Source organism: Phycodurus eques, chromosome 14 (assembly GCF_024500275.1).
Source record: "Phycodurus eques isolate BA_2022a chromosome 14, UOR_Pequ_1.1, whole genome shotgun sequence".
NCBI lineage: Eukaryota > Metazoa > Chordata > Actinopteri > Syngnathiformes > Syngnathidae > Phycodurus > Phycodurus eques.
Window position 1 is genome coordinate 170675 of NC_084538.1, and position 10254 is coordinate 180928.

General features: G+C 51.1%; 1 protein-coding gene across 1 annotated transcript; it reads right to left on the bottom strand.

Moving 5' to 3' along the window:
* Window positions 1–7: 7 nt before the first annotated feature.
* Window positions 8–10202, bottom strand: prune (prune exopolyphosphatase). Its single transcript, XM_061696884.1, has 10 exons — window positions 10168–10202; window positions 9186–9288; window positions 8361–8471; window positions 8080–8285; window positions 7764–7948; window positions 7535–7693; window positions 7338–7429; window positions 4908–5066; window positions 4743–4833; window positions 8–315 (listed from the first exon to the last, which is right to left on the bottom strand). Exons 2-10 carry the CDS (start codon window positions 9222–9224, stop codon window positions 110–112), a joined length of 1248 nt encoding a protein of 415 aa, XP_061552868.1. The 5' UTR covers window positions 9225–9288; window positions 10168–10202; the 3' UTR covers window positions 8–109.
* Window positions 10203–10254: the final 52 nt, after the last annotated feature.

The following is a 10254-nucleotide window of genomic DNA, read 5'->3' on the forward strand; positions in this document are numbered from 1 at the left end:
ATGTATGTGAATTTTTCGCCTTTTATTTTGCATAGAATGGGAAATGATATCACTTGAGAATAGTACATGTATGTAAGATATTGCAAAGTTGTGTAGTGTTCTCGTGGGGTCAGTAAGCGTCCATCTTGCTGAACTTGTCGTGCAGAGCGTCCGCGCTGATGGGGGGCGGGCCGGCATCCAGAGGGCAGCCCTCCACCAGGCTGTTCATGGGCGTGGGCGGCACTCGGCCTTCGTCCTCGTCGTCCTCATCGTCGCTCGTCCTCAGAAAATCTTTGAGCAGCGGCAGAAGTTTCTTCCGCGACGCCAGCGCGTTTCCTGACGGATGCACATAAGTGTCGTCAATGGCGACGACCGTCCACACGGCTTCGCTTTTTTTTTTTTTCTAAATGCATTCTCCCCTCCATGAGCCGTCACCTTATCGTGGTGGAGGGGTTTGTGTATCCCAATGATCCAAGGTGCTAAGTTGGCAAAACAGGTCCTAGGTGAAGGACCAGACAAAGCACGGCTCAAAGACCCCTTATGAAGAAGACAAATTATGGACTCAGGTTTCCTTTGCCCGGACGCGGGTCACCGGGGCCCCCCTCTGGAGCCAGGCCTGGAGTTGGGGCTCGAAGGAGAGCGCCTGGTGGCCGGGCCTGCCCGAAAGGGTAACGTGGGTCCCCCTTCCCATGGGCTCACCACCTGTGGGTGGGGCCATAGGGGACGGGTGCAGTGCGAGCTGGGGGGTGGCCGAAGGCAGGGACCTTGGCGAGCCGATCCCCGGCTACAGAAGCTGGCTCTAGGGACGTGGAATGTCACCTCTCTGGCAGGGAAGGAGCCCAAGCTGGTGTGTGAGGTTGAGAAGTTCCGACTCGATATAGTCTGACTCGCCTCCACGCACAGCTTGGGCTCTGGTACCAGTCCTCTTGAGAGGGGTTGGACTCTCTTCCACTCTGGAGTTGCCTACGGTGAGAGGCGCCGAGCAGGTGTGGTTATACTTATTGCTCCCCGGCTCGGCGCCTGTACGTTGGGGTTCACCCCGGTGGACGAGAGGGTAGCCTCCCTCCACCTTCGGGGACGGGACGGGTCCTAACTGTTGTTTGTGCCTATGCACCAAACACCAGTTCAGAGTACCCACCCTTTTTGGAGTCCTTGGAGGGGGTGCTGGAGAGCGCTCCCGCTGGGGACTCCATCGTTCTGCTGGGGGACTTCAATGCTCACATGGGCAATGACAGTGAGACCTGGAAGGGTGCGATTGGGAGGAACGGCCCCCCCCGATCACGCGGTATTCTGTTATTGGACTTCTGTGCTCGTCACGGATTGTCCATAACGAACACCATGTTCAAGCATAAGGGTGTCCACACGTGCACTTGGCACCAGGACACCCTAGGTCGCAGTTCGATGATCGACTTTGTGGTCGTGTCATCGGACTTGCGGCCGCATGTCTTGGACACTCGGGTGAAGAGAGGGGCGGAGCTGTCAACCGATCACCACCCGGTGGTGAGTTGGCTCCGATGGTGGGGGAAGATGCTGGTCCGACGTGGCAGGCCCAAACGTATTGTGAGGGTCTGCTGGGAACGTCTGGCGGAATCCCCTGTCAGAAGGAGTTTCAACTCCCACCTCCGACAGAACTTTGCTCATGTTCTGGGGGAGGCGGGGGACATCGAGTCCGACCATGTTCCGCGCCTCCATTGCTGGAGCTGTGGCCGTAAGGTGGTCGGTGCCTGTCGTGGCGGCAATCCCCGAACCCGTTGGTGGACACCAATGGTGAGGGATACCGTCAAGCTGAAGAAGGAGTCCTATCGGCCCTTTTTGGCCTGTGGGACTCCTGAGGCAGCTGATGGGTACCGGCTGGCCAAGCGGAATGCAGCTTTGGTGGTCGCTGAAGCAAAAACTCGGGCATGGAAGGAGTTCGGTGAGGCCATGGAGAACGACTTCCGGACGGCTTCGAGGAAATTCTGGTCCACCACCCGACGTCTCAGGAGGGGAAAGCAGTGCACCATCAACACTGTGTATAGTGGGGATGGGGCGCTGCTGACCTCGACTCGTGGGGAGAATACTTCGAAGACCTCCTCAATTCCACCGACACGTCTTCCCATGAGGGAGCAGAGTCTGGGGTCTCTCAGGCGGTCTCTCCTATCTCTGGGATTGAGGTCACCGAGGTGGTTAAAAAGCTCCTCGGTGCCAGGGCCCGGGGGTGGATGAGATTTGCCCAGAGTTCCTCAAGGCTCTGGATGTTGTAGGGCTGTCCTGGTTGACACGCCTCTGCAACATCGCGTGGACATCGGGCACAGTGCCTCTGGATTGGCAGACTGGGGTGGTGGTCTCCCTTTTTAAGAAGGGGGACCGGAGGGTGTGTTCCAACTCCAGGGGGATCACACTCCTCAGCCTTCCTGGTAAGGTCTATTCAGGGGTGCTGGAGACGATGGTCCGTCGGGAAGTTGAATCCCAGATTCAGGAGGAGAAGTGTGGTTTTTGTCCTGGCCGTGGAACAGTGGACCAGCTCTACACCCTTGGCAGGGTCCTCAAGGGTGCATGGGAGTTCGCCCAACCAGTCTACATGTGTTTTGTGGACTTGGAGAAGGCGTTCGACCGTGTCCCTCGGGTGGTCCTGTGGGGGGTGCTTCGGGAGTATGGGGTACCGAACCCCCTGATACGGGCTGTTCGGTCCCTGTACGACCGGAGTCAGAGTTAGGTCCGCATATCCGGCAGTAAGTCGGACTCGTTCCCGGTGAGGGTTGGACCCCGCCAAGGCTGCCCTTTGTCACCGATTCTGTTCAGAACTTTTATGGACAGAATTTCTAGGCGCAGCTGAGGCGTAGAGGGGGTCCGGTTTGGTGGCCTCAGTATTGCATCTCTGCTTTTTGCAGATGATGTGGTTCTGTTGGCTTCATCAAGCCGTGACCTCCAACTCTCATTGGAGCAGTTCGCAGCCGAGTGTGAAGCGGCCGGGATGAGAATCAGCACCTCCAAATCTGAGACCGTGGTCCTCAGTCGGAAAAGGGTGGCGTGCCCTCTCCGGGTCGGGGATGAGATCCTGTCCCAAGTGGAGGAGTTCAAGTATCTTGGGGTCTTGTTCACGAGTGAGGGAAGAATGGAATGGGAGATCGACAGGCGGATCGGTGCGGCGTCTGCAGTGATGCGGACTTTGTATCGATCCGTTGTGGTAAAGAAGGAGCTAAGCCGGAAGGCGAAGCTCTCGATTTACCGGTCCATCTACGTTCCTACCCTCACCTATGGTCACGATCTGTGGGTCGTGACCGAAAGAACGAGATCCCGGATACAAGCGGCCGAAATGAGTTTCCTCCGCAGGGTGTCCGGGCTCTCCCTTAGAGATAGGGTGAGAAGCTCGGTCATCCGGGAGGATCTAGAGCCGTTGCTCCTTCACATCGAGAGGAGCCAGATGAGGTGGCCGGGGCATCTGATTCGGATGCCTCCCAGACGCCTCCCCGGTGAGGTGTTCCGGGCACGTCCCACCGGGAGGAGACCCCGGGGACGACCCGGGACACGCTGGAAAGACTACATCCTTCGGCCGGCCTGGGAACGCCTCGGGGTCCCCCCGGAAGAGATGGATGAAGTGGCTGGGGAAAGGGAAGTCTGGGCGTCCCTGCTAAAGCTACTGCCCCCGCGACCCGACCTCGGATAAGCGGTAGAAGATGGATGGCTGGATGGATAAATACATTCTATATATTTATTGCTGAAAACATGCAAAGACTGAGAACGATGTCGGTAATCAATTGTGGAGTTAAAGCATTCAAATGTTTTTTACCATTTTAAAAAGGCACCGCTTGACGCACACTGGAGTCCGACATGAGATGGCCCTCTCCCACAAGAAGAACTTAAGTGCCTTCATCCACATCAGTTGTGACTTGTACTTATCTAGCTAGCGAAGCCTACAACCCCAAAATGCGTCTTCCCTTTGGATAGTCTGCTGGCGTGGCCGCGTTAGAGAGCCTGTGCAAAAGCCCCACGACGACTCTGTGGGATCTATTCCAGCCAGATAGATTTTGGCGGCTCCAACGTAGTTTTGTGGGGGCATAATAGTCGCTAGAAGAAGTTGCATTCATCTTTCCAGGTGGTAGCTGAGGTATTTGATTGACAGCAGGTGAGCGGGTGTGGTTTCAGCGCTGAGTTAGATTTTTTTTGCCATTTTCAAGCTTCATTTTCTCTACTTGCCGATTTTTTCACTCATTCAAATTTGGCACGCATCATCAAAAATCCAACTTTAGTCTCACAATATATTTTGGGGGAGGGGGGATTGGGGGATTTCTTTATTGTCTGAAAAACAGGGCTATATTCTTCAAAATATAGTCCTTCTATTTCCAGGAAATATAGGACTTGATTTCTGTAATAGGCCTTTTGTTGAAATGTCTTCATTTGGTGATGTCAAATTTATGTGATGATTCGTCTCAATCATATCCCGGCTTCTAATTGGCCCAAAAGCCAAGAAAGTGAGGACCAACCTGTGTGTAAACACGAACGAGGCCTAAACATTGAATATTGTCATCTTTGGTGACTCTCTTGTGACAAAAATGATATTGTAGACGTTTAAAGTTTCCCAAGCGGGAGGATGCGCTTCCAGATTTTTCCCGAATGCAGAAGTAGGCTGCGCATTTACCGGGTCGGTTCATTGTGGAAAATTGCATCGGTCCCCACCGCACTCTTTTCAAATCAGACCCCATCAGGACTTTTTTTTTTGTGTGCGCTACGACTTACAGCCCCGCGCGGGTCCAAGGACCCCAGTTCGCGAATACGCGCGTTACCTTGGTGATAGGCCGCCACGTGACGATGGGGGCTGCTGATCGGACACAGGTCGAGGGCGGGGTTTCCGGCCCGCTCCAGGAAGCGGCTCGCCTGTCGTGGGCGGGCGGGCAGGGGAGGGGTCGTAAGAGTCCGACGGTCGCCACGGTTACAGGCTCGCACTGTACCTGTTCTCTGCGGGAGTCGCTGTGACTGAAGAGTGCCAGCTCCCTGATTGGCTGCTTGGTCTCCGTGAAGCAGATGCTCATCAGCACCAGAAGATCAAAAGACAACTTGCGACAGAAGACGGAAAGCTCCGCCTCCAGCTCCGCTCTCTGCATGAACGCCTGATACATGCACGCGCGTGTACACACCCACACCCACAAACACACACACACACACACACACGTTCAGGACCCCCACTATAAGTGAGCTAGGGCTGAACGATTTCAGGAAAAAAAATCTAATTGGGATTTTTCTGGTAGATTCTGGCAATTTCGATTCGATTCAAATCAAGCTTCAGTGCAATATTCACTGTGTTCAGTAACATTTACAAACACATCATACCAACAAAACATTAAAATCTTTTAGTCTAATAATGCAGAGCTGTGTGAGACAGTCCTTTTTCAAGGTTGCAAAATTGGTCCAATAAAGCAATCGCATCAATTTCAGCGCTTGCTGTCATACATATATAAACATGTAATACTGTATGTAAAAAAAATTTTTTTAACAAAAATGTTTAACCTCACACTAATGTACATGTTCATTGTAAATGCAAGATCGCTTGTAAATGTTTTTTTCCCTATTTTTCTCATAGGCTAACTGCTTCAAACGGAGATGAGGGCTGAGTGACATGGCCTCAAATTCATATCATGTTTTTGTAATGCAATCCCTTTACAGCAACGCAACACGCTCACGTTATCAACTTCAGTCTAAAAATGAAAACGGAAGTGTTACTGAATGGATTATTTAAATGTGACATGTCAATATTTTCTGTTTAATGGGACAAAAAGTATGAGATTTTTTATTCTTCTGTCTGCTTCTTTTCATGCAAATTTAGCATTTTTAAGCATTAGCATCTTCTTTTTCTTTTATGTGTGAAATAAATTTAACAAATAAAAAACGTGTCGCTGGCGTCGGGCAGAATCCGCGTACCTCCAAAACTGTCACTTTTTCATGGGACCAAAAAAACAGCGTGTGGTGAACCATGAACATTGCGTCATTGTCAAATAGAGTAAGCTTTTTCCAATTTTAGATTGGTCAGTAATTTGTAATATAAATTTTATCACACACATGTGGGGACTAACCAATAATATAGATTTAAAAAAAAAAAAAAAAAAAAGTTAAATTGACCTAATTTTGCCATTCAACCTGGCGCCAGTGATACCATAATAATAATCATAATCCATCCATCCATTTTCCGTAGCGCTTCTCCTCAAATGGGTCGCGGGCATGCTCGCGCCTATCCCAGCTATCTTTGGGTGAGAGGAGGGGTACACCCTGAACCGGTCGCCAGCCAATCGCAGGGCACATAGAAACAAACAGCCGTTCGCACTCACATGCACACCTACGGGTAATTTAGAGTTGTCAATGAACCTAGCATGCATGTTTTTTGGATGTGGGAGGAAACCGGAGTACCCGGAGAAAAGCCACGCAGGCACGGGGAGAACATGCAAAGTCCACACAGGCGAGGCCAGATTTCAACCCCGGTCCTCAGAACTGTGAGGCAGATGGGCTAAGCAGTCGTCCACTGTTCCACCCTAATAATAATAATAATTTGTTTTTATGAGTCCTTTAGAAAAGCTAAATTGATTTTTTTTTTTTAAACTGAAAACAAAGACTGTATTTTGAGACGTATCATTGTGTAAATCTCAAAACTCAGCACTGTATGGGGCACAATAGTGAAAACAATTGCAAATAACACTACTGACATTCTAAATATTTCAGATACTAATATTGTTTTGGGCGGCACGGCGGACGACTGCTTAGCACATCTGCCTCACAAAAACACGCGTGCTAGGTTGACTGAAGACTCTAAATTGCCCGTAAGTGTGAATGTGCGCGCGAATGGTTGTTTGTTTCTATGTACCCTGCGATTGCGTTAACTTCGCTATTAGCTTGTAATCTCTTCTCGCTCGGTGTGTCGCACGCTTAGCTACTCCTCGTCCACTTTTAGTGATAACGCTACGTGTCACAAGTGGAATTTATTTGCCGCCACGGATGCGAGGATCTGTTACTTAAAAGGGAGGATCGGGACCGCGAGGGATTGTGTTTAGCCGCGCAGCTCATAGCTGGTGCAGAATCGGCGCAGGTTAGCTTAGCGTGTACCATTCCCCCCAGTTAGGGAGCAGCCGGGAAAAGAGGGAGGATGGACGGACGGGCTGTTTCTTTTGACCGGCTCAGAGCTGATTGGTTTGCGTGAACTGTCCACGAGGAGCACGCTGCTGCTGATTGGTGAGCTCCGCGGGACACACAGATTCCGTGTCAGTCGGGAGCGCTGCAAAAAAACACAACTTTGGCGAGCGCATGATGGCGTCGTCTGAAATCGCAATTTCGATCAGAAACCGTAAAATCGTTCAGCCCCAGTGTGAGCATTGTACGTGTGTGACTGCAGCGACCTCGATGGGCAGGTAGAGAACGGAGACGGCAATGGAGAAACTTCCTGCCAGCGTTTTCATGTCCTTCATCAACATTTGTTCCGTGTTGAGACCTGGAGACCACGACGTCATCGTCACCCCACGTGCCGTCGGGTGTGACGTCATTACCACGTGTGATGTCACATGCGACGTCATCGTCACACGTGACGCGGCCTCACCTGACACGTCAAACTTGGCTTTGTGCACAGCTTGGAAGAGAGCGCCGCGCGGTGGCAGGGAGGGGAAGCGCGCCTCCAGGGCGGCGGCGTACTGGCTGTCTTTGGGCGTCACCTTGCACGCCGCGGGCGCCATGTTCACGCAGTCGGTCAGGATGGTAGCTAAGCAACAGGCGGACACTAATCAGCCAGGGCTGGCAGACGCGGCGGGCGGAGTTTAAGGGAGATTTACCGTAGAGAAGCAGCGCCACCTGCTGGTCCAGGATGTGCGGAGCGTTCTGGATTAGGCGCTCGGTCACCAAGGTGGCGCAGGAGCCCACCATCTCCACGGTAACCGGGCAGGAGGGCCCGGGCTCTCTCTCCAGCTCGCGATGGTCGATGACCTCCACCACCGCCCCCTCCAGGTCAGCGTCTGAACTGCAATCACAACGGGTGGCTGTCACTCACCCCCCCCATCCCCGCTGATAAATTGCATCGTGATTTTTTTAATTACACTTTTGTTTTTTGTGTTTTGAAACATTTTGTGCGCCGTCTGTCTTGCTTTTTACCCGGGAAGGACGTTGTGATCAACGAGCGTGAGGCGGAGGCGGCCCGTCCGCCGCAGCGCCGCCAAGTCCAGCTGGTCCCGGAAGAGCAGCGTGTCGGGACACAGGCCGGTCCGGCGCAGCAGAAACATGTTGTCGGAACGGAGCAGCAGCTCCCCCTGGCGGATGTTGAGCAGCGGCACGCTGAGCGCCGCTCGGTCGTCGCGCGTCTGCCGAGAGAGACACGGCCGACGTCACGTGACGTCACGTTACGTGACGTCCGACCGGCCGGGACGCGGCCTCACCTTGGACAGGTAGTAGGCGTACACCAGCGCGGACACCATCGAGTCCAGGTCACACGCCTCGTTTCCCAGAACCACGTGGAACGCGGGGCCTGACGGGAGCCGAGCACTTGCCTGGGGAAACCGCATCCGACGTGGAACAGGGACGTCCGGAATCCAACATCGACACACGACAAATAACAGCAACGGAAAGTATTCAGACCCCCTTCAATTTTTCACTCTTTCTTATCTTGCAGCCATTTGCTAAAATCATTTCGGTTCATTTCGCCCCCCCTCACTCGTGTACACACAGCACCCCATTTTGAAAGAAAACAACGGTTTTTCTTTTTTAATAAATCTGCCAAAAGTTCAGTGTTCTGTCAATAGGGGGGTTCTGTGTGTACATTCATGAGGGAAAAAATAATTTCAATGATTTTAGCAAATGGCTGCAATATAACAAAAAGTGACAAATTGAAGGGGGTCTGAATACTTTCCGGAGACACTCTACATCCGACTTATAACATCCGACATACAGTACAACTGCCACTATGAACCATTCGACATCGAACGGCCAACATCCGCCATCCACTCGCCGTCCCATTTTTGCAATTCCAAACTTAAAAGCTGCCTTTTTATGTGTTGTTTCGTGTGATTGCTCGACATCCTCGTGTTGTGATTTGGGCTCACGAAAGACTTAACTCGCGCATCTCCAAACGTCCGTAATATCTCGCGGGATTCGGACAAGCTCACGTGCACATGGGAACGCATGAGCGAGGGCAAAGTGTGAAAAGGCCTCCTCCTTCAATGGCTGAGATCCTCGCGCACTGTGCGTGCGTGCGTGCGTGCTACCTTGGCGGCTGCGTGGCAAGTGGAGAGAAAGTCGTCCATGGTCCACGGTTCCGGTCCGGTGATCGCGTGAAACGAGTGTGTGTGCGTCAAGTGTGCACACTCGCTAGACGACAAAAAAAAAAGAAAAGAAAAGTGACGTTGGCGTGTGAAAGGTCACGTTGCCTTTATAGTCCTTTCCCAATTGGAATCTTTTGCTTCGTCTACTCTTGAGTTATTTCACATTTCGACTGTACAAACGTCCTCGGGTCCCTCCAAAGGCGCTACATATATCCTGGCTATATTCGGATTACTGTTGTTGTTATAAGCGCTTGCTGCGAGAGACGCCTGCTCGTCCTCTTTGTTTTTCTGTTGGTTGTCTGTGCGGCCAATTTTGACGTCATCAAGAAGGGACACGGTTGAGGTCGTTAAAAGAGGAGTGTCGATTCGCTCCAAAAGACGCGACCCAACTGTCCGTTTTTCGGTCAACAGAAGAGGTGGTTTACAAGTCCCCCGTTTGCAATAAATATACATTGCACACACAAAACACGTTCTAATGCCACGGGTGCAATCCTTTCTGCACATGCAATGCAGCTCACACAAAGTTTGAGAGTTTTCGAAACGTGATCCTGTTTGTTAAATAGGTTTGTCCGTCACATCTTGTTTATGGTGATAACGCTTGTTTTCATAACTCATCAATTAATCAATCAAACAAACCTTTATTTTATAAAACATTTCATACTTCAAAAGCAACACAAAATGCTTTGTAAAACATGATATATATTGTTTGCTGCTTTGGGATCAAAAAAGTTCTCTCAACGCTGATGTCATCATTACACATATACTCTTATTACATCTGGACGATTTGGTCGCCTGTACATAAACCATGTGCAAAACTTTGTTTTGGTTTGTTTGGTTAAAAAAAAAAACGTAGCTGTGTTAAATTTATAATTTGTTCTTTTTTTTTATCTTTAAATGTCACGGAAAGCACATTTTCCACAAGCACCTGAGGCACTGGGAAACGATCAAATGAAGTGTGTCAAGTACGGCGCTCAGGCAGAACTGGACATCGCTTTTTCTCAGCGTCCTCCTG